The sequence below is a fragment of the Lissotriton vulgaris genome, chromosome 10, assembly GCF_964263255.1.
Source record: "Lissotriton vulgaris chromosome 10, aLisVul1.2, whole genome shotgun sequence".
In the NCBI taxonomy this organism is placed as follows: Eukaryota; Metazoa; Chordata; class Amphibia; order Caudata; family Salamandridae; genus Lissotriton; species Lissotriton vulgaris.
In genome coordinates this window covers 110,583,588-110,608,222 of record NC_141698.1, presented here as the reverse complement: position 1 = coordinate 110,608,222, position 24,635 = coordinate 110,583,588, and the positions used below count along the sequence as shown (strand labels likewise).

Sequence of the window (24,635 nt, the reverse complement as noted above, 5' to 3'; positions counted from 1 at the left end):
ATTAATGCGAGACCTATTGCAGTGCAAATGCTTGTTTAATTTTAAAGCGAAAAACACATTGACATCTATAATATTGAGAATCGTTATCTAATTCCACAAATTACATTGGTGTAGCTTCGGTTACAGTTTTCACCAAAACACAGTGTGTGAAACAGCCCATAAACGAGGAAACACTCAAGCTGCGTAGTTCTGATGTTAGAAAATGCTCTTAAAAAGTTGCTTATGTCATTCAAGTCCTATTTCTAGAATGAGCAATGAAGGTAACCTCTTTCTCACTGCAATTTTTTCAAAATATATCAATGAGCATGACAGTTTGTGTAACTGGACTTAAAATGTTGCTAGGCAGCCTGGCGTTTTGGTGGACCAACTTTTGTGTTACAATACAGTTTAATCAGAGGTGGTGTCACGTGTAGACATTCTGGAAGAGTAGAAGGTTTAAAAGCTGAAAGTGGCTAACTGCATGGAGACAGCAGGCTACATTGGTTTTCTGTATAGCTCTTAGGAAACTTAAGGAGGCGTCAGGGAGGCTTAACAAGGGAGCAGTCATGGTCGATACTTGCTTCGTACATGGTCACAATAATCCTTGCTAATACAAGCAATATTTGTACTTATTTTATGGATTTGTTTTTTACTCCTTATTGATTTGCAATAGTTATTGCATAATAAAGCGTGGTCACAAATGCTATTGTCAAGGATACTCAATTACCGGATATTTCCCCGCTAATATACTGCCACTGTTCTACCAGTTGTGGTTACTTTGCTTGCTTAGTGAGATTGTTTATTTTTAGTGCGACAATTCAATATCCAACTCAGTGAGAGTGGAAAAATGATTGTTTAATATATGTGCAATATTGAGTACATTCCAATATGTGATATATTTTTGTTTTTTATGGTATTGCTAAATTGCTCCTTGCTAAATAAGTCACAGTTGCAATACGGTCACTACATCTCTTGTTTAGTATTATGGATTCAATATTTCCTATTCAGTATGGTATGCTAAAGCTACACTTCTTAACATGAACCAGTCCCATTTTGCACACTTAGTATCACCGCTGTACCAATCTCTTGCATAAATTGCAACAATTCATGCTCGACTTTCCTACTGTGATTTTTTTTTGCTAAACTCATATTTCTTGCTTACTTTCACGGTTGAAGTGAATTATATCAAGGCCACAGCATTCCTTCATGCATGCACACGCCTTGAGAAGTCTTACAAATGCTACAGACTAGAATGCCCTAAGTTGAACGATAAGCTGGACCAAGAATTAATCATCCAAAATGTCAATAGAAATTGTTTTCATTTTGACAGAATACCGGGGTTTGCTTTGAAGGCCATTAAAAAAGTCTAATTATCTCAATTCAGTGCCTGTAGATTACATTTGGTAGCTCAATGCTTAAGCCTTCAGCCTGCACTATTTTTTTATTTTGTAATCTTTGGGACTCCTTATGAGTAGACCGAGTGAACTGATCTCAGATTTGCCACCAAATTTGGACTGGCCAGGTCTGAACACAAAGCATTATGGGAAGGCTTGATTGATATTTGCTAAGAATATCATTCCTATGTTCACGGTTTCAAATACGATTCACTTGCGACCTCATAAGGAATTTGGAAAGTATATCTTCTCTGTGAGCATGCTAAATTATTCTCGATTAAGCAACTAATGAAAGCATACAATTCCATAAAGCAATCAAGTGTTTCGTTTATAGCCACGACTTTGAAGTCCAACTATGTAGATCAGAAGACACTACAAAAGATGGACATTTTTTTGTTTACACACCTTATTTGGCGTCTTAAAAGTAGAGAGGATTTATACAGGTCATGAGTTAAAAACGCATGTGGACACAGTTGAGACCGCAGATCATGGCTCTCAACTTTGGGAGTACCGATCAAAATGTCTGTGCGGAAAAGTAGGCCAATGTTAACAGAAAAAGATTACAAGAGAAAGCCTGGGTCGAGCTGGAAAAATGGAATACAAACCATGATAGGCAAAGCGGTCATGACGACGCCCATCAAAGCAGGTCCCGCACATATAATTTACGACCGTTAACTGGTATGTAAGTTAGTTAAATTCTGACTTTTTCAACTCTGAAGAAAATATTCCGATAGAACGAGTGCTGAGAGAAATAAAGAAAGAAAGTAATCAGTATGATTCCACCCACTTATAAGAAAAACAAAATTTCCCCTGCAGGCCTATGAAATCAATAAATGTTGAAATAAAAGCTGTCAAAAAGGTATTCTTTCTATCAAGGTAGGATACTTAACAGACTATCTGGAGCAGCTACTTGGAACGGTACGCTTGAGTTTTCCTCTGAAAGATGTACCTGCTTTATTGACTGGCCTCCCTTGATTAATACGATTATGTTAATAAGTTATTAAAAAGCATGTGGAACTGCGAGAACAGAATGAGGCATGGGTTTCTTTATGATAGTTCTAATAAATAATACTGTTTCGTCTGTTTGGAAATATTTTATAACACTCAATCTCAAGTTTACCTTCGCTAGTACATGAGCATTCTAATAATAAAGGTTCAGATGCACAATGCAAACACATCCAATTAGGCCACATAAAGCTGTTTGCTCGTTACCATCTGTTAAAATCCTGGGTGTTTTATTTAGGTGTTGGCTCTGGCTCCCTCTGTTAATTGGTTGGCTCAGGTGGAGGCTGGGGAGGGGGCGTGGCTTGCTTCTAGGAGAGGTGTGAGGCCAGATCATGTCTTCCAAAACTCACCCCAAGTCAGGGGCCGGAGGGAGGTGTTTTAGAATAAACACGGCGTACATCCTGCTTTGAAGTTGGTGATTTATTTCCATGGCAACTCTAAAGTTGTTGGCTGTCCCAGTCTGTAGATGTGAGCTCACCCCGCTGAGTCACTACAGGGACCCGCCCTGCAGCCCTGAGGGTGGCACGGAGAAGCAGACCGCCCACCCTACACTGCTGTGGTGTTTGGTGCCTACTCAGCCACGGTGAGCAAGCCCCCCCACCCTCCCCGGAGCAGGCATGTACTCACAGAGACACAGACACCCTGGCTGCCAGCACCCCTGTCCCAACTGCCAGATTATTCTCTTTGCAGTTTGCGTAACGTGTGTAGGTTATCGGATGAGGTGGTGGCAGCTTTTTTTCTGAATAGCCTGGCACTATTAAATTGCTGCAAAAACACTTTCTTCTGGATATTTGGTGCAAGGAAGACAATTTGTTTGGTAGAATTTAAAGCCAATGACATCTTTGTAAGTCAAGGATGAGTAAGAGAGGAGTGTTCGAATACGGGGTATGACTAAGAGCACCGAGCACGCAACCGCAGTCGTGACATTGCATCTACTTGAAGAAAACAAAGAAGACCGCGACTGGTGCGCACGCGCCACAGCGAGCCATATGGTTTCAATTATCGCACCCGTGTCTGGGCACGATAATTAAAACCATATGGCAGGAATGCGCGTAATAGACAGCAATAGGCCATGGGCAGAGCAATGTGCCCGACTTTGGCCTATTGTGTGCTATCTATAAAACAAGCACGCAGGCAAAGACCAATAGCATTCCACAAAAGCGTGTACAATTCCAGGGTCCATTTCTGAACCCCGGGCAAAAGGACTCTTGCTGCGCGAGCAGTGCTGCGCAGTGCATCGCTAGGCCCGAGACCTAAAAATTGCTTGTTTTCTTCATGCTGTAAAGTATTGTGAGGTGTATCCATTGATGGATTTGGCACGACATGGCCAACAATTAGTTTTGGAAAGGCAAAAAAAAAATATGTACTACAGTGGCTTTTTAGAAAGGTGAGGCTCTGCAGGAAACTGAAGCTGCCAGTTGATCAGAATACCAAATAAATAAAAAAATAAAGAATGCAACAGGGAAACAGAGGAGGGGTAGCAAAGGAAGAGCTTCAGGAGCGAAGATAAAAAGGCAGTTTAGTGGGTAAAGCAATAAAAGAGCAGGGCAGGAAGGGGGAGGAGCAACAAGGAGAACTTGGCAGCAGGGATTTCCGGGGGAGGGGAGGCTGGTGTGGGGGAGCAGCACACCATAAGAACGCATATACTTTTTATAGACTGCTTAAAGCAAAAGGAAAAAGTAGATCTCTGAATTTGAGCAGTGGAAGGATACAAGTCATCCAATCAAAAAGTTGGTAAAGAAGCGACGCTCCAGGAGTGGGACTAACTCAAAAAGAGGAAAAAAGCCATCAAATAAGAAGCAAGTAAATGAGTGACAAGAAAGGAAACCACTGGAAAGCTGTGGGCTGACCCAAAGTTCCATGTATGTAGCGATATTATCTACAATAGGCCTTTGATAGCAGATATCCGAAAGCTGTCTTTTGGCAAGATCTAAAAATAAGTGCTGAGGGATAGGAGTAATTTACGTTCCCTGATAGAGGCATCGCCTACATAACTAGGCATAGGAAAGTTACCAAAATATGCCTGATGAGAAGGCAGAAATAAAGAATCAGAAACTCAAACACTGCTCAACAAGGGATAGTGTTTTACTTATTAATAACATGTTTAATCAGAGGCCAAACAAACTTTGTTTGATCCTTTCACACGATTATGGCTAGCAAAAAAATTACCAAATTCTCAAATGTGAGACTAAAAAAAGTGCTAAATGATTCTGCCTATAGACGACTAAAATAGTAGAAAGAGCGAAGATGCCAAAAAGGATGGGACTGCATAAATGCTCAAATTCAGGATCCATGTAATTTTTTGGGAAGGAATACTGTCTTTGAGATTAATCATTTGATTCTATTTTTAAGTCTGGCTACAAGAAGCTGTAACTTCTGCTCCAAGAATTTAGTACATCAATTCTTTGAGAGAAAAAAAAAAGAAATTAAAAAGAAGTGTAGAGAAATTGTGTTTTGTTTTTCTTCATTTTTTATTGTTTTGCCATTGTTAGCTAGACTAGCCATCAAGTCCATGACATTTCAGAGACATTTACATTGTATAATTGAGTTTCCATTAAGAAAATGCTGTGGCGCCCCCGGCCTCAGGAGCGCTGTGCCTATGGCGGGATGCCAGTCCCCGACGGAAGGGGAGGGGCTAGTGACTGCATTGAGTTACACCGCCGGCACTAGCCTTCTACATACACAGGCATTGGTCCGCCTAGCTCGGGGACCCAGAAGTGCATTGAGCATTTCCAGGTTGCAGAAAACCAGTCTGCGCTAGAACCCATCCCTTTAAAAGGGGCGACAGAGTGGTCTCTTTCACCGCTCCGACATCGTGCTGCCAGCTGCCCAAAGGAGGACGGAGTTTGGAAAAAAATTGCCTGGGGTTATCATGACCCCGAACCCAAAAAGTGCTCACAGTATTGGTGTGTGATCTGTACAACAAGAGGGATGCTGGTGGTGGAGACGGTTGGGGGTGGGCGGGGATCCCATGGGTGGATTGTCTGCGGTCTAGTTCCCAATCAGGGTATAGGGGCGGGAAGGCGGCAATACTGCCCATATGATAAGGCATAAAGTAGTTAATGTGACTCATATCGCTTAATGAGTGCCCAGCTACAGTGATACGGGGTGCTAGAAACACCAAAGGGTAATTCCTTTAAAAGTAATATATTTTTTTTTTTCGCTAGAAGCACCACCCATTGGCAACTAACAATCTCATTCAGTACACTTGGTGACTTCTCTGCTGCTGACCAATTTCAGCACACCCATAGCTTTGGCAATCTCAATAGATCTAGCTTCTAAATGAAAATGGAATCCAGGTGTAATGTGTTTGCCAATGGTTTTACTGCATTTTCAATAATCTGGGACTTTTTAGTTGGGAATTCAGTCGTACAGCTAGAATGTTCCTTTCTTATTCATGGGGGAGCCACTATTAAATTACCTTTTCAACTGAAGATCATCCTTAGCTGTCCCCATCGTGTATTATTCTAACCCGGCATGCAACTCTTACCTCATCCATCTTTCATCCCACCCATAACCTTTCGCCAAACTGGCACTTTTACCTTACTTTTATTCCGGTCTCTCACCATTTCCATTATCATATATCCTTATCCAAAAATGTTGATCTATTCCTTACTCGGATACAAACCCCTGGTTTAACCCGTGTTGTCCTCTCCAATATTGTTCCCCCTGCCATTCTCCAGCTGAGATGATTAGTATCCAGGGAAGGGCTTATGGTTGAAGGGGTCCTGCCAGTGTCCACCACCAGCAATAAAAAAAAACCTAGATATTGTTCCGCAGTGTGCCCCTTCATTTTATACCCTCAAAAATATAGGGCAGCTGTCTAAACAAAAAAACCTGAGTGACTGACAAGCAGGCGGTCAGCTAATTTATCAGATACAAGATGTTTGAGATCCTTCAAGTATTTGAAATGGCCGGAATTGTAAGCAACTGAGCGTGGAGTGTTTTTGGGACACCACTTACACACTGATCTTTCTTGACAACGAGTTTAAGAACTCTCAAAGTAATCCAAGTTAGCCATACTACCACTATGAACACTTATGGTGTCCTTCGGCAATCTCAGTTGAAGGGAGATTGTGGGTGCCAGGCTTCAGAATCTGTCTTGTGGTGGTCTGGTAGTGTGTCAAAATGTCTTACGGTCTGTTAAATGGATGGCGTGTCATAACATCTTTTCGGAGCATGGTTTTTGCATTTTCATAGCACCTCATATTATGAATTCCTACCATGTTGGTGCCGTCTTTGAAAGCATCATGTTTTGTTTGTGTGCATCTAGCTAGTGTGGGAACTCTAATATTCAGGTCAATATGAGGGTAAACAGCCCTTACAACGAATCTGTCACCCTGCATGAAACGCATATCATTACCCCGCAAGTCATAACAATGACTTGCGGAGGGGGTAGAAGGTGTTGGGTTTAAAATCCAACACCTTCCCTACTGTCCGCACAGACTGGAGTTGGAATAGTAAATTATACTATTCCAACATCATGCATCCCCCTCCGCAAGTTGTTGTTACGACTTGCGGGGTAATGGTATGCATTGTTACAACGTGGTCATTGTAACGACTGCGTTGTAATTACATGCGGAGTGAAGGCATGCGTAATAAGGAGGCATATTCCTATATGAGAGTACATTAGAAACTGTGGGGCATATTTACCAGGGCATTGCACCATTGGAGTGTCACTTTTTGCGACGCGGCGGTGGCACTGTGCCCAGCTCCATATTTGCAAGGCTAAGCCACTTTGTGTGATTAAACGCCGCCATGTAAATATGTAACAAGGGGTGGTGATGGACAGAGTTTCTGAATTAAGCAGAATATTCTCACCCAGTCAAGAGATCAGGGCTAGATCCAACACCGTTTTTTAGCTCACTGCACCATCCCAGTTCAGAACCTGGCTACATGCAAATTAGTCTGTTCCTGTCCCAGTGCATGATGGGAACAGGGCAAACCAAACTACCAAGCCAATTCTTACACTGGGAAGGAAACAAGCTTCCGGGGACCGGTTTCTGGCATTTCAGCCGTCGTCGGCCCGGCTTGCTTGAATCCTGATGGTGCAATGAGCAAGGGACTCACATCTGAGTATACCCTTCCACGCTTAGGGTGGACAAAATATTTAACAACAAGGGGTGGTGATGGACAGAGTTTCTGAATTAAGCAGAATACTCTCACCCAGTCAAGAGATCAGGGCTAGATCCAACACCGTTTTTTAGCTCACTGAACCATCCCAGTTCAGAACCTGGCTATATGCAAATTAGTCTGTTACTGTCCCAGTGCATGATGGGAACAGGGCAAACCAAACTACCAAGCCAATTCTTACACTGGGAAGGAAACAAGCTTCCGGGGACCGGTTTCTGGCATTTCAGCCGTCGTCGGCCCGGCTTGCTTGAATCCTGATGGTGCAATGAGCAAGGGACTCACATCTGAGTATACCCTTCCACGCTTAGGGTGGACAAAATATTTAACAACAAGGGGTGGTGATGGACAGAGTTTCTGAATTAAGCAGAATACTCTCACCCAGACAAGAGATCAGGGCTAGATCCAACACCGTTTTTTAGCTCACTGCACCATCCCAGTTCAGAACCTGGCTATATGCAAATTAGTCTGTTCCTGTCCCAGTGCATGATGGGAACAGGGCAAACCAAACTACCAAGCCAATTCTTACACTGGGAAGGAAACAAGCTTCCGGGGACCAGTTTCTGGCGTTTCAGCCGTCGTCGGCCCGGCTTGCTTGAATCCTGATGGTGCAATGAGCAAGGGACTCACATCTGAGTATACCCTTCCACGCTTAGGGTGGACAAAATATTTAACAACAAGGGGTGGTGATGGACAGAGTTTCTGAATTAAGCAGAATACTCTCACCCAGTCAAGAGATCAGGGCTAGATCCAACACCGTTTTTTAGCTCACTGCACCATCCCAGTTCAGAACCTGGCTATATGCAAATTAGTCTGTTCCTGTCCCAGTGCATGATGGGAACAGGGCAAACCAAACTACCAAGCCAATTCTTACACTGGGAAGGAAACAAGCTTCCGGGGACTGGTTTCTGGCATTTCAGCCGTCGTCGGCCCGGCTTGCTTGAATCCTGATGGTGCAATGAGCAAGGGACTCACATCTGAGTATACCCTTCCACGCTTAGGGTGGACAAAATATTTAACAACAAGGGGTGGTGATGGACAGAGTTTCTGAATTAAGCAGAATACTCTCACCCAGTCAAGAGATCAGGGCTAGATCCAACACCGTTTTTTAGCTCACTGCACCATCCCAGTTCAGAACCTGGCTATATGCAAATTAGTCTGTTCCTGTCCCAGTGCATGATGGGAACAGGGCAAACCAAACTACCAAGCCAATTCTTACACTGGGAAGGAAACAAGCTTCCGGGGACCGGTTTCTGGCATTTCAGCCGTCGTCGGCCCGGCTTGCTTGAATCCTGATGGTGCAATGAGCAAGGGACTCACATCTGAGTATACCCATCCACGCTTAGGGTGGACAAAATATTTAACAACAAGGGGTGGTGATGGACAGAGTTTCTGAATTAAGCAGAATACTCTCACCCAGTCAAGAGATCAGGGCTAGATCCAACACCGTTTTTTAGCTCACTGCACCATCCCAGTTCAGAACCTGGCTATATGCAAATAGTCTGTTCCTGTCCCAGTGCATGATGGGAACAGGGCAAACCAAACTACCAAGCCAATTCTTACACTGGGAAGGAAACAAGCTTCCGGGGACCGGTTTCTGGCATTTCAGCCGTCGTCGGCCCGGCTTGCTTGAATCCTGATGGTGCAATGAGCAAGGGACTCACATCTGAGTATACCCTTCCACGCTTAGGGTGGACAAAATATTTAACAACAAGGGGTGGTGATGGACAGAGTTTCTGAATTAAGCAGAATATTCTCACCCAGTCAAGAGATCAGGGCTAGATCCAACACCGTTTTTTAGCTCACTTCACCATCCCAGTTCAGAACCTGGCTATATGAAAATTAGTCTGTTCCTGTCCCAGTGCATGATGGGAACAGGGCAAACCAAACTACCAAGCCAATTCTTACACTGGGAAGGAAACAAGCTTCCGGGGACCGGTTTCTGGCATTTCAGCCGTCGTCGGTGCAGTGAGATAAATAACGGTGATGGATCAAGCCCTGATCTTTGGACTGGGTAAGAGTGGTCTGCTTAATTCAGAAACTCTGTTTATCACCACCCCCTTTTCTGAATCCTTTTTGGCCACTATAGGTGTGGCAGGGTATACTCAGACATGAGACCCTTTCTCACTGCACCATCAGGATTCAAGCAAGCCGGGCTGACGACGGCTGAAATGCCAGAAACCGGTCCCCGGTAGCTTGTCTCCTTTCTGGTGAAGAATTGGCTTGGTAGTTTAGTCTGCCCTGTTCCCATGATGCACTGGGCCAGGGACAGACTGATTTGCATATAGCCAGGTTCTGAGCTGGGATGGTGCAGTGAGATAAATAACGGTGATGGATCAAGCCCTGATCTTTGGACTGGGTAAGAGTGGTCTGCTTAATTCAGACACTCTGTTCATCACCACCCCCTTTTCAGAATCGCCATGTAAATATGGTCCTGCTCTATGCAGTTTTCTGTAGTAACGGGTCTTGCAATGGGTGTTGCTGCGGGCGTTCCTATTACTTTTGGACACTGCTCCAGATTTACATGGATCTGTAAATCAGAGCCCGCACCAACAACGTAAGCCTCCCAGGAGAGGCATAAGAGTGGTGCAATGAGGAGAAATACTTTTATTTTCTCCTTGTTTTTTGCTCTTTCTAGGTGTGCTGCATTCTGCAGGACACATAAAGATCAAAACACCACTGATTGTTTTTGTGTAGAAAGGTGCCCCTTCCTGCACAACAAGAATCATACCTGCAGCGCAGGCACCCATGCACCAAGGTGCAAGGGTGCTTGCTCTGACGCTAAACTGCCTTTTTTGCGCCGGCACAGGGGTGAGTACAGAAATGCGACATTGTTGTAAATACGGCGCCTCCGGTCACTTAGAAAATGACGCAACTCGGCACAGCAAAATTGCTTGCTGCACTGCGCTCTGACATTTTCTTGTAAATATGCCCCAGTCTCCGTTCGATGTAATGGCAGAAATGGCAGAATTCGCATATTATGACTACTATTGCACTTGTCATGTAAATCAGTCTGAATCCTATATCAAAATGTGCCCTGTATCATGCGGTTATATGTTAAAAGGAAAGCATTCTAGAGATAGATTTTGTTTCTTTGGAGCACCTAAAATATTCCATTCTCCGAGGGATTGGAATATATAAACCACTGTATATGCAGATGTGGTATAATATATTGATGAGCCCTTCCTATTGAATTTCGAAGCTTATTTCATAATATGATCCTTTCAAAGTGTACAACCTAAAGATAGTTTGTATCCTGTATGTGGTATGTTAATTTCTATTGATCCTAGAAACAATCAATGTCTAGAATGCATAACTTTCACACTCACGTTATACAGGATCGCTCAAACTTTTACGCTTATAATTAACAATGGTATTCCCAAATGATCACATTTCCAACACAGTTATTAGGAGTTGAGAATAAAGAGAACACCAACTTTTGTCTGAAGGCTACATCGGCATAACCCAAATAACCATCCACACCTAAGATGGTAGCCAATGTTTGCTATAATAAAAAGGTTCCGGACTGCTTTATATTAAAATGGGGTTAGGGTAACCTACCAAATATTTAACTATACCAAACGTAGACACCTTCCCCTCCAAGGCTCCACCCTATATTCACACCAATTATTTTTGAGAAGTTGGCAGGTCTTCAAATTTCTTCCCTAGCATGAGGGAACGAACAAAATGGAGCTAGAGATTAAGCGTTCTAGTGTCATGGGCATCCGCGTGTTACAATCTTTCATAAATCTTCCACATCAGCACAAAAGGAGGCATTCAATACCACATTTTTCAAAGAACAAGAGACCAGTGCGGTTTCATTTATCAGCAAATAAGCTGCTTTATTGAAAGCAAAGAATGATAGGTACCACAGTGTCACCATGGTATCAGGTTTCATTCCCTGAGGTGGTTATTTTTAATTTTTAAAAATCTATTTTTAAAACAATTTCAATTAAGAAAATAGATGAAATTCCAGATACTGGAATGCATAAATTAATGTAAGTAATGGTTACATACATTATTAATTCCTCACGATTATCAGAAGCATTTCTGATCCACAGAAAGTAATATTTTAAAATGTTCACAGTAAAAATACTGTTGCATACAATATATACAAACAGACCCATTATGGGCCATATTGTTTCACTCCAGACATGGAAATGCTTCACTCAATCCTTGTCAAACTCATGCTATTTGTGAGAAACTGACAACAAAGCAAAGACTTTTCGTACCCAGACAGTCATGTCAATTTGAAATAAAGTTGGGGTTCAGAAGGTGACCTATCTGACATGAGGAAAAACTTACAACCCTTGTAAGAAACCTTTGTAGCCCAACCTTGGGGCACAGCATTTTAAGAGAAAGTCATAAAGCACAAAGTATGGCTCTCCTGTCTTCAGAAACTCTGGGGAAACAGATCAGAGAAATGACATATGTTCGACATGGATTGCCAGCCAACATGCAGCGTGAACTCTGAAATTTACGTGAAATTGAATGGATTGCCTAGCCATAGAGTAGCAACATATTCCCAAAAGCAAACTATGACAGACTGTCGAGAAAAGCTTCATCTTGTTGTCTTTCTAGAGAACCCCGGCTACAACACACTGCCAGAAAATATACTTGTTTGTACAATACTTCTGACACCAGTTTTGGCAATCTTAATACCCCCATCCCCAGATCTCAGGATGATAGTGTTGAGCAGAGTTTGAACACTGATGGGAGACCTTTAACTATGTTCATTCATATGTTTTCTCTTGGAATGTTTAAGCTTTTACAGTTTACAATAAATACTGCATAGATTTAAGTATTCCTGAAAAAAAATCAGTACATAGGATAGGGAGAAAAACACAAATGAACATAGCCTGTGTCTTACACCTAATGCGTCTCATAACCCCCCCCCCCCCCAAAAGGAAAGGTCTCCCTTAAGTGCAACAGAGTGTTCGCATTTCCAAAAGTCCAGCTTGAAACATGATTTTTAAAAATACAAAAACCTTTCAAAGTGCTTTGCGGACACCTCACCCCCTGATGCAGTTACAGCTGGATCAAGAGAGCGGTGTCCAGAAGCTACCCAGAACCAGTACCCCAAAAATATACAGCGTTAAAGGGTGGGAGAACACCTCCCAGCCACATTTCTTCATTTGCTAAAATATCCGGAGCCAGAATCGAAGATGCAAGCTGGGTGACCATGGGGTGGGGCGGTCTCCGTATGGAAGACCCAGGAGCCTGGATGGTGGGAGCGAAGGTGCAGCACGGTCGATAACTTGTAGCAAAAACAATATGTACATATTTGCCCATATGGGACAAGAGCTGGCCCAGGGCAGAAAAAAATGTCAATGTACAAATTCTATAAGAATTGCAGACATTGCAAAGCAACGAAGCTCCGAGGGCCACAACGCCAAATACTCGTGCTGGGCCAGCCCAAAGTGCTGAAGGTGGCAGTACTTGGATCTCTCCTCCAAAGTCCTTTCTTACGACGGTCACTTTGCGATTCCTGACGCGAAAGAGCAAGCGGCGGCAGGCGAGTCATGCGAAAGTCATTGAGGGCCGCACAGCAGCCTATTATACAGAACACTGTGCATCATCACAGCAATAATCAATAGCTTCACAGCATGGACGAGAACACGTACAGGTCCCATAAGCCCTTTGGATACCAGGGAAACTTGGGACGAGGTTGAAGAGGACACTTGTCTTCTAGTATACAATGTTTGTTGGGCACCACGGTGTGTCTGGGTGCAGCAAGCAATGGATGGAGCGGAACCTGAAACGAGAAGCAAAGGAAACTAAGTGAACCATACTATAAGCAGAAGCCAAAATGTAATGAAATACTAGCAAGGGGCACTGTATAAAGTACATGCATTCAACTGTACAGCACTAAGGGGCATATTATCAAGCACGGCGTTAACATTATCGCCACTTTAGCGGCAGAAAACTGCTGCTAAAGCGGCGATAATGGGCTTGATAACACGTCGTCGAGAATTCCCATGGAAGCCCATGTTCACACCAGAACATGGGCTTTTATGGGAATTCACAAGGGCTTATTATCAAGCCCATTATCGCCACTTTAGTGGCAGTTTTCTGCCGCTAAAGCGGCGATAATGTTAACACCGTTTCTTGATAATATGCCGCTAAATGTGTATAAAATTCAGAGCTACCCATATAGCTGACCGTGTAAATTTCTAAACAAAGTGGTTTTTAAAAGATCCCTTAAATTTAAGAATCAAGTGGTCACTTAAGAGTACCACTGCGGTTCTTTCGATAATAGTTTTTTTGTGTGGTTTCATTGTGCACCATAAACAGGTGAAGGGAGAAGCATTTTTTCTCTATCCCCCCTACCCCCCAAAGAAAGTTGAACACTTCCTACCATATTTAGATCATAAGCATATGTAAGAAGCAACGTTTAGGCCCTCCCATTTTTTCGGATAGAAGGCACGCAACTATTCCACAGCTCATGCATTTTAAGTTGCTTCTTGGTATGAAAATGGCAGTCCTTGTGAAGTTCACTTGTACAACTGGGACCATTTCGCTTGGCTATATTACGCTCCATTAAACTAACTTTTTGTTGACAGACCACAAGCTCGGGTATGCTGAATTTCCAACTCTTTCAAGTTTTTGTGTAAACGGCCCAGAGCTAAACGGTTGTGCCTAGTGGCTAAGTTGTCGACTTGTGGGATCAGGGGCCTTGGGTTCTGTTCACCACCTTGACTAAATTGCGTGAAGCTAGACTAAGCACTTTAACTCACTATCCCAGAGTAAATGTATCTGATAAAATCAGTGTGAAACAGCTAAGACCGACTATGAAGGGACATTTTCAAAATCACTGGCGATCACAATAGTACCCTCCACAGTAAAGACGTGAAAGCTCACCTCGATGGGTCCTGCTCGACAGAGAACGCTCCTTTCATGTTGATGGCATTCCTCTTATTTTCAAACATTCCATAGCTCAAGGTGACCTGGAAGACAGCAAGTTAACATAAAAATTAACACTCTACTCAAGATCTGCCATTTGGGCACAAGCAATGAAGATTTTGGCATCTCTTATTAACGGTACATAAAGAATAGGTTAGTTTGTACAACAAATGAGTCAGCATTTTACACTGGAGGCTCCTACCCCTTATTTGACCCAGTATACAACTGGGGAACAATACCAACTGCACATTGGTGCTGGACATGCAGACTACTCTGGGAGGGGCACTGTAAAGCATAGTTTCAGTGGTGTGCAGTGCTTTATGGTGAGGCAGAGATTCCAAAACCCACTGCATAAAGGTGTCAACTGCCAGTTAAGCTAAAAGGCCCTGCTTTGATACTTTGGAGGAAGATGTCAGATCACGCAGCATTACATTTGCTTCATCGAATGGTTAGATGAACTCAGTCTATATCGCAGTTTGCCCTCTGAAACCCAGGTTCACTGAGAGAGAATGTTCTTCATAGAGTAAACCAATCCCCAAATGATATTCTGTGGTATTTTATGCAGCTGCCAAGGAAGAAACGAGTTCTAACCTTGTTCATACTTATACCAAAACCTACCCCAGAGCAACTGAGAAGGGCAAGAATGTGCTTAGAGGAAGGGTATTTGGCCAGCCAGACACTCCCCTGCTTAGCTAAGAGGTGCTCTAAACTAAATATTGAACTACAAAGACCTGTGTGGACACAGCTCCGTTCTCGCTAGGGTAAAATACAAGCACTGGTTGCCTTATGCATAAAAGTAACAATACTCTACAAGCAGAAAGAATTACATCTCTGTAATATGTTCACACTCATAAGTAATGACTTTTGAATGCCAGAGTGCTGCTTTTGTCCTTAGCTGCCTGTTTGACTTGAGTTTCACACATCAGTGCTAATACATACCTGCTTGTGAATTTCAGACTGGGGCACTTGATGCAGGTTCTCCAAGTGGGAGTGGAACAGGTTACTGCGGATCAGCTTCACTCCCAGCACAGACTCTATGATGTAGCCAATGGTGCAGTCATCAGGCAAGCGGATCTTTTCAGCAGTGCTCATGAAATGGCCGCCACTGTGAAGGTAAAGATACAGGTGAGCAATGTGTGGTTAAATCTCGGAATAATAAGATACTTTGGCTGGACAGAGGGTGCATCACATTGGTTAATTTATAGAATGCTAAGTAACAGGGCCCTCGCCAATGGGCCACTGCAGCTTGCACCATCCATTGCCCCAGACTCCGCTGCCAATAGCAGTACCAACACAACTACTACCAATCACCTTCCTACAAGTGTCCATTCAGACTATTCCAGGCCCCAACAACTATGAGAACAGCTTGGCGGTATTTAGTCCTTTTTTATGTACCTTGTATTCATAAACAACTGTTGTGCCCTTTTCTAAATTGCACAAACAGCGACACCATGTGGCAGACTGTCACAAGTGCTGGTGTTGACAATTACGTGCTGGTGCTGAGCACCGGTAAGCACTGGCTCAAATTAAGCAATTAATCATCAGCTTTGCAAATACCAAGCTTTAATAAGGTGCATAGCCAAACATGGTTCTTCTACATTGTCCCTGCTGGTAAAGGGATTTAAACGCTCTTTACTTTTTCTACCCATAGTCAAACTACAGAATAAATGTGAGGACTATCCCTCATCGGGCCCGTGCACCATAACAAGAGCTAAAATGTCTTCTGAGCTAACAGGATGCATTAGGAAGAAAATGAGGGGTATGCAAAGTAGATCGATGGCAAATTTTCAGTAACTCAATGCGAGATAAATACACATACAAATACTCTCAATATAACTCAATGACAGTCAATAGTTCTGAAAATCTGGCACAGATCCCGCCCTTGTAGACCCAAGCTGGAAATACTGTAGTGTAGACATAAACAAGGTGGTAGACAATAGAAGAGAACTTTTCTTACCTGGCCCAGGGGCTCATCTTCAGGGCCAGCCCTCGACTGATGCAAAAGCCCGCTCCTCCGGTAGCAAACCAGAAATTAACAGGACGCTGGAAACCAAATCAGGAAATAAATTAGATTCCATAAACTGAACTATCTTCACAAACATTTGCTCTAAATGGGAAGCTTGTTTAGATTGCCTACTACACTTTTCCTTTACAGAATGCTTACCAGAATGCACAGTATGGTTTAGACTAGAGTTACTTCGCTTTCATCACGCCTTGCCCAGTTGAGCCCCAAAACAGCCCATGGAAAGTGGTACCAATAATCAGAAACACTTGGGTGATGGAATCTAGAGTCTCTTCTGCCACTGAATTAGTACTATTTCTATATATTTTGGGGAATTTATTGCCACTACTTTTCTCCCCAGTAATCCCAGCTATAAAATGCAATACGAATGCGGATTTACATCTTTTCATGCAGGACTTGTCTCAAATTGCATACAGGTCCCGCAGTGTAACTCCAAATCGTTCAATACCTGCAGCCTTAACATGTACCGACCGCAAGTGAATATGCTTCGAAAGCATGTAAGATTTTTAAAATTCCCAGCAACCTTATTTGAGAAACTATACATGGCTTTACAAGACTATGTGATACTCTGATAACCAGCTGGGACAGTTCATTTAACACTAAGTTTTTATTTATGTGATACTTAAAAATACCATTTACTGGTTCCTAAGCATCATCCCACTTCTCAGAGAAGGCTCAAGAGTCCTCCGTGGGCACTCAGAAAACAGGGCACCCACTGCTGCACACTTACCGTTTTACTCTCGCTTATTCTTTCAGTGGCCTGGATGGGTCGGTCGAGGCTTGGCTTCCCAACATATACATCCTGGGTATGCGGATAAGCAGACAGCAGCTTTATAAGTGTTTTGACATTCACGTAGTTATCGTCGTCCACATGGCAAAACCACCTATGAGAGGCAATGGCATAGGGTGAGCACAGTAATGACTAGAGACAAGTGATAATGTACAGATATCCCAAAACCGATTTCTAAGTCAAATAAACATTTTTCCAAAGTATCACATGATCCCATTTATTCCAACATATTACACTTTAAGAACAGGACATAGGAAATTGGCTTCATGTTTTTCATATCTCTCATCTAAATCCCCATGCTCCTCATTAGGACCCCATTTCATTTGCGGCATGCCAATATTACACAGAATGTGATCGCAAGCTAATACCATCAGCTAACTGAAAATTCCCAGCACACTTAACTGGGCATAAGAGGCTAAGGAGGTCCCAGAACTGCTTGTTACAAAGTCCATGCCAGGGAAGAATACCACAGGACACAAATGCCCAGTCACTGGCATGTACTTGAGAGATGGTGACAGGGTGGTAGCAGCCATTGGCTTATATGAATTAATTTACCAAGCAGCAGGAGAGAAGCATATAACTGGCCATGTTGGGAGAGGCACTGTGCTGTTGGCAAGAAGGCATTAATGGTGTTGCCCTAGAGAGGAACTTCTACGCTGGACCACTGGAATTATGCAGCACAGGAGGGACAAATTATGTGGCAGGGTTAAGTAAATTATGTGGCAAGAAAGGCAAATTATGCAGCATTATGCAACACATTTTGTGATAGTATTACTTTGTTGTTTTTAAAACTTGTTAACACTGTCTGCACATTAGTTGCACCTCATTAGTACCAGTTACACCCAAATATAACAATAAGCTACAGAAAGGTGACCAGACAACCTTTACAAGGGGCCTTCCTTCCACTGTGCAGCAACATGTCACTGCGTCCTTAGTAACTTTGAACGGTTTAAGCTAGAAACATTTATTTTGTTGATTAAGCAGCAGATGAAATGAAAACCGCCCCGGCCGCGCAATCGCATAATTCCAGGGGCCCTGTGAGTGTTGAGGGGTAATAACAGGCTATTGCCCGGGCCATAGCACTGTGCAGTGTCCATGGGCATGGCAGTATAGAGCAATGCAAGTTAGCTCAATGCCCATGACCCATAGGGTGACCAACTGGCATTGGTGCAAATTCAGGACGGTGAGTGTAAAAATTCAGGACAAAGGGTCAAAATTCAGGACACAAATTCAGGACAGGAGGTCAAAACTCAGGACAAAACTTCAGGACAATAGGTACGTTTTACAGACACATCAGAGGTCGCGCAATAGTATATAAGTAAGCCCAGCCATTTCCAAACATATTCAACCGTTTGCAAACCTATCCATCATGTATCCTTCCATCTATCATTTCACTCATCCATCCCATCATCCATCCCCTCATCCATCCTTTCACTCATCTCCATTATCCATCCATCCATCCATCCACCATTTCACCCTATCCATCTGTACACTTATCCATTCACTCTTTATCCCATCCATCCATTCACTCATCCATTCAGCCATTTACCCTTTCACCAATCCAGCCATCCTTTCAATTACTAATCCTTCCACCCATCCACTATTTTAGTCATCCATCCATCCTCCCTTTCTCTCTCCATCGACCCTTTCACTTAGCCATCCTTCCTTCCATCCATCCACCCACCCACCCATCCATCCATCCACTCATCCACTCATGAATCCATCCATTGATCCTATCACTCATCCATCTATCATTTCACTCCTTCACACATCTATTCATCCTTTTGTCCATCTACCCTCCCTTTCACTCACTCATCCATCCTTACATCCACCCTTTCACTCATACGTCCATTCATTCACCCTTGCACTTATCAATCCATCAATCCATCCATCATTTCACTCATCCACCTACCCACCCATCATCCACCCAACCATCCATTCCACCCACCCACCATCCACCCACCCACTCATCCATCCTTTCACCCACCCACCATCCAATCCACTGATCCATCCTTTCACCCACCCACTAGCCACCCACCCTATCATCCATCCATCCATCCATCCTTTCACCCACCCACTCATCCCTCCAGCCATCCTTTCACCCACCCACTCATCATCCATCCATCCTTTCACCCACCCACTCATCATCCATCCATCCTTTCACCCACCGATTCTCCATCCATCCATCCTTTCACCCACCCATCATCCATCCATCCATCCATCCATCCATCTATCCGTCCTTTCCCTCATCATCCATCCTTCCCCTCATCATCCATCCATCCTTTTCCCTCATCATCCATCCATCCTTTTCCCTCATCATCCATCCATCCTTTTCCCTCATCATCCATCCATCCATCCTTCTACCCACCCACTCATCATCCTTCCATCCTTCCCCTCATCATCCATCCATCCTTCCCTCATCATCCATCCATCCTTTTACCCACCCCCTCATCATCCATCCATTCCCTAATCATCCATTCATCCATCCTTTCACGCACCCCCTCATCATCAATCCATCCACCCTTCCCCTCATCATCCATCCACCCTTCCCCTCATCATCCATCCTTTTACCCCTCTCATCATCCATCCATTCCCTAATCATCCATCCATCCATCCATCCTTTCACGCACCCCCTCATCATCCATCCATCCATCCACCCTTCCCCTCATCATCCATCCATCCATCCCCTCATCATCCATCCATCCATCCATCCTTCCCCTCATCATCCATCCTTCCCCTCATCATCCATCCATCCTTTCACCCACCCATCCATCCTTCCCCTCTATCCATCCCCTCATCCATCCATCCCCTCACCCATCCCCTCATCCATCCATCCCCTCACCCTTCCATCCTTCCCCTCATCCATCCATCCCCTCATCCATCCATCCTTCCCCTCATCCATCCATCCTTCCCCTCATCCATCCTTCCTTTCATCCATCATCCATCCTTCCCCCCACCCATCCATCCATCCCATCCATTTATCATTCCCCTCATCCATCCATCCAGCCATCTCCTGATCCATCCATCCTTCCCCCATCCATCCACTCCATCCATCCATCCATCCATCCATCCATCCATCCATCCTTCCCCTCATCCATCCATCCTTCCCCTCCATCCATCCATCCTTCTCCTCATCCATCATCCTTCCCCTCATCCATCTTTCCCCTCATCCATCATCCAGCTACCCTTCCACCTATACATCCAGCTATTTACATTTACTCTCCATCCTTCCCCTCATCCATCCTTCCCCTCACCCATCCATCCATCCATCCATCCATCCATCCTTCTCCTCATCCATCCATCCTTCCCCTCCATTCATCCATCCATCCTTCCCCTCCATCCATCCATCCTTCCCCTCCATTCATCCATCCATCCTTCTCCTCATCCATCATCCTTTCCCTCATCCATCTTTCCCCTCATCCATCATCCAGCTACCCTTCCACCCATACCTCCAGCTAGTTACATTTTCTCTCCATCCTTCCCCTCACTCATCAATCCATCCATCCTCTCTCATTATCCATGTATTCAATCTTTCATTCATCCATTCACCCTTTCACTAATTCATCCAGCCATTCACCCATCCCTTCACTTACTTACTCGCCGACCTTTCCATATTAATTTTGAGCTGAGCCCTTTTGAGAAGAGGCCCATCAAGAACTTCACTCTCGCTGCAGGGGCCGTTCCAGGACTGGGACGGAAGCCACCCAGGGCGGAGACAGGATTCACCACAGGGGGGGACAAGAGCCATCACAGGCGGGGGTGGACTGGGGCTACAACATGGGGGGACAGGAGCCATCCCAGGCGTGGGGTGGACTGGAGCCACCACATGGGGGGACAGGAGCCATCACTGAGGGGAGGGCAGGAGCCATCACAGGAGAGGGAACACAGGGGTGGGCATGCAGTATTCTAGTATCATCTTGGGCTCCTCTCCTGCACAAGACAACGAGAAGACAGGCTCTCTGTCCAAAATGCCATCCCCCACTGTGATGTACAGTACTTACAGGAGATACTCTGATTGAACTGATTGTCCTCCATACTTTGTTAATCAGTGTGGGTGCGATTGTGCCATTTCTTTATTTTCTTACATTATAGACTGCATGTTTGAAGAACCGAGGTTTACTTACAATTTAGTGACAGTAATTAAGCTCGGTGAAGAGAAGCAGGTGCTGCCTTGGTGTAATCAGGGGTGTAATCTGGCCGAGTCTTGGATGTTTGGGGCCCTGGGTAGAAATGGAATGTGTGAGCCCCCCTCTAAATAGCAGAGACATGATGCATTCAGGGCTGTTTGCATGTGAATAGATGTCGCTGCTCCTGAAGCTGCAGCCCCTCCCTCTCAGTCACCTTCGAAGCACCTCTTAACAGGTCATCAAGGGCTGGAGGTGTGAGGGTAGCCATCCCGCTGTGCCTCTCCAATGCTGCGGGGCATCTGAGGAGCTTTGAACAGCCTCGGAGTCCAGAAGGGGGGTGGGGGCAAGCTGTGCCGGCTTTAGGGTGAGGCGACCGGTGCCCGGTTAAAATGACGGACAAATGGCGTCCGTTAAAGATTCCTTCACGGATAACGGACAGACGGCCGAAATTACGGACTGTCCGTGAAATTTACGGACGGTTGGTCACCCTAATGACCCACCGGGGTTCCGAAAGCTGCATGGGAAAATACCACGTCCTCTGCAAACTAAGGGGGTTAGTGCGATGCGTGACACGGAAGGTAGGGTGACCAGACGTCCCGGTTTTCCCCGGACGGTCCCCGTTTTTGGAGAAGTGTCCCCGTGTCCCGACACTTTTCTTTAAATGAGTCAAATGTCCCCGTTTTCGAAAGGTGTCCGAGTTAAACACACAAATGTCCTGGTTTTTCATTGCGTGTGACATCACTGAGATGAGCGCTGAAGCAGGAAGGGAAATCCTGTGAAGAGAGACGTTTTCTCTCGGGATTTCCCTTCTTTGTCCACGCAGCGCCACCTACACTTTTGCTGACTTCCAAGAGGTGCCCGCACAGGATGTTAATCAGGGGGGGGGGGGGTTGAACCTTTTACGCAATAGGCAGAGTGGAACTGCAGGGCCTCCAACAAGGTGTGAAACAACAACAAGGCCTAATTAGCATTCAAATGGTCTTTTAAAGACCTGTGAAACGTTAGGGTGCGGCTCTGTGTGTGCCCGGGATCTGTCTCATCCCGGGCTGCCACACACGAGGGAGGGTGGAGGGGGGTGGGGGGGGGGGGGGAGGGGGGCTGAAGCCTGGTGAGTCCAATGGGTGTTGTGTGCCTGATCATGCCTCATGTGCACATTAGAGGAAGGGGAAATAAAAATGTCTAGACAAACCTGTAAATACACTGCTCAGCAATTGTCCGTTTTTAGGAGAAAAAAGTAAGATTTAATTTACTGGAACGAGTAGGTGTTGCATTTTTTAAAAAAAATAGTCTTTCAAACAGCAGGCCGTTACTGAGTACACTAATATTCTCTTTTAAAACTTACACTTGCTCAGCTTAATTGACCATTATGTTAGGGATGTTCGGTGAGTTATTCTGCAGCCCCACAAATGACTCATCTGGTCGAACTGAATAAAGTGATGATTTGAAGCGCTTTAAAATAAAGTGTTGCAAACTGATGCTCCTTATAAACTTTTGAGTATCTTCCTTTGGACATTTACCAAAATCGTATTTTACAAATTCAACCTAATCATGGTTACCACCTGAGGAATGTATCTGCACATTAATATAATGCATGAGGGATTCACCAGTGAGGACACTGTTTAGCTGAGCCGAGGCGTACACCTGTATGGAGAACATCCTGCAAGTTGATGAGTGCACCTTCTGTGACACCGAGACAGACTGGCTTTCTTACATATCCTGTATACGGAACACCCATGAATTCCCTATGTGGCATGCAGTGTAAACCTCTTGAATTAATTAATTAATGTTCTCGAGTAGCCCACATTGTGAACTGAGGCACAGAAAAGGAAATTAAGTGACATTTGTCAGCGCCAGTCTTCGGCTTCCAAAGTATGCAGCGAGGAATTAGATTGCATCTTGTATAATTTCCATCACGCTTATTTACAAACGATGTGCCTGCTTACATCCTGCCCTTTTCTTGAAAAGTACGTTAAGAGCAAGTCATGCGGAGGATCCCACAATCCGGTCAAGTGAGGACAGCCAGGATAACAACACAGGTCTTCTTAATCCTACAAGTGACATATCCACTAAACCCCATCACCTGAGGTGCATTCGTGAGAACTACGCTGATACCTCCACCGCTAAATTTGTTCCACTCAGGCTGCAACACAACACATACACACCCCAGCGAAAGAGCACAGGTAGTGATAGGGCAAAATCCTGTCTGGTAGAGAGCAGGTATAATGCATGCAGCACCAATGCAAGCATCACACACATGCACACTTGCCTGGCAGCATGTGCTGTGGCAGTGCACTTTTCTCTTATACAGCACAGGCTCAGCACAGACAGTGGCACTGTAAGCTTCCTTCACAGATGTATGTACACCCAGGGTCCTGCTCAAGCAGCCTGTGACAGTGTGAGTTTCCTTCACAATCTACAGGTTCTGCAGAGCTAGTGCCCACTCGGTCTGTGGAGGGAGCTGTCATTGTAGTCCCTTTTCTATGTCTATGACAGCTGCCAAATAGTCCTACTTTTATGTCGATGGTTACTGCAAACCGTAGTCCTACTTCTATGTCTATGACCTGTCCCCGTTTTTTGTTAGGTCTCGCCTGTCGATGCGCATGCGCATCGAGCAAGGCGAGAGTATTGCGAGTTATCCACTCTTTATCCACACTGCAAGGAATCGTGGCGATTCCTTGCAGTGCCCGTGACTTTTAAGGTCAATGCGCATGCGCATTAAGCTTATGCGCATGCGCATTGACCTTAAAAGTCACGGGCGCGTGCACGTCCGTCTTTGTTTACCCCTCCGCCCCCTCCCGCCGTGTCGCATTTCTCCTCCCCCTCCCCTCTCTTCCTTCCGTCTTCCTGCCGTGTCGCACCTCTCCCCTCTCCGCCCCCTCCCCTGCCCGCCCCCTCCCGCCGTGTCGCATTTCTCCTCCCCCTCCCCTCTCTTCCTTCCGTCTTCCTGCCGTGTCGCACCTCGCCTGCACGTTTTCGGCAAGGAACTTTGCCAGCGCTTGTTTTCTATGTCTCTACAACTTTGTCTCCGCTGACAGATAAGTGCACGTTAAACTTTGAAAACAAAGAACTTTGACTTCTGCAAGTTCAACTGGGAGCAAACACAGAATGTGCACGTTTTAGCTTGGTCACTGTTTTCCTCGGTGGTCTGCCGCAAAACTGGATTCCAGTGTTTTATCCGGATTGTTGTCATTGCGAACGAAAGCATGTTCAGCGGTTGAAAAGCCAGCCTGTCCACGACGAAAAGGTCTAGCTCCATTTGGTTGTAATTGAGATATCTGTGTCAG

The 24,635-nt window shown here is 44.7% G+C and overlaps 1 protein-coding gene across 1 annotated transcript in view; it reads right to left on the bottom strand.

The window, feature by feature from the left end:
- Nucleotides 1-11,324: 11,324 nt before the first annotated feature.
- The window catches only part of LFNG (LFNG O-fucosylpeptide 3-beta-N-acetylglucosaminyltransferase), a 34,651-nt gene continuing 21,340 nt past the window's right edge, over nucleotides 11,325-24,635 (bottom strand). Inside the window, exons 4-8 of the mRNA XM_086940628.1 lie at nucleotides 17,165-17,318; nucleotides 16,369-16,454; nucleotides 15,351-15,516; nucleotides 14,370-14,455; nucleotides 11,325-13,263 (exon numbers count right to left, since the gene is read on the bottom strand). Coding sequence (XP_086796754.1) covers nucleotides 13,197-13,263; nucleotides 14,370-14,455; nucleotides 15,351-15,516; nucleotides 16,369-16,454; nucleotides 17,165-17,318 — 559 coding nt within the window. The 3' untranslated portion in view covers nucleotides 11,325-13,196. The remainder of the gene's footprint in view (nucleotides 13,264-14,369; nucleotides 14,456-15,350; nucleotides 15,517-16,368; nucleotides 16,455-17,164; nucleotides 17,319-24,635) is intronic.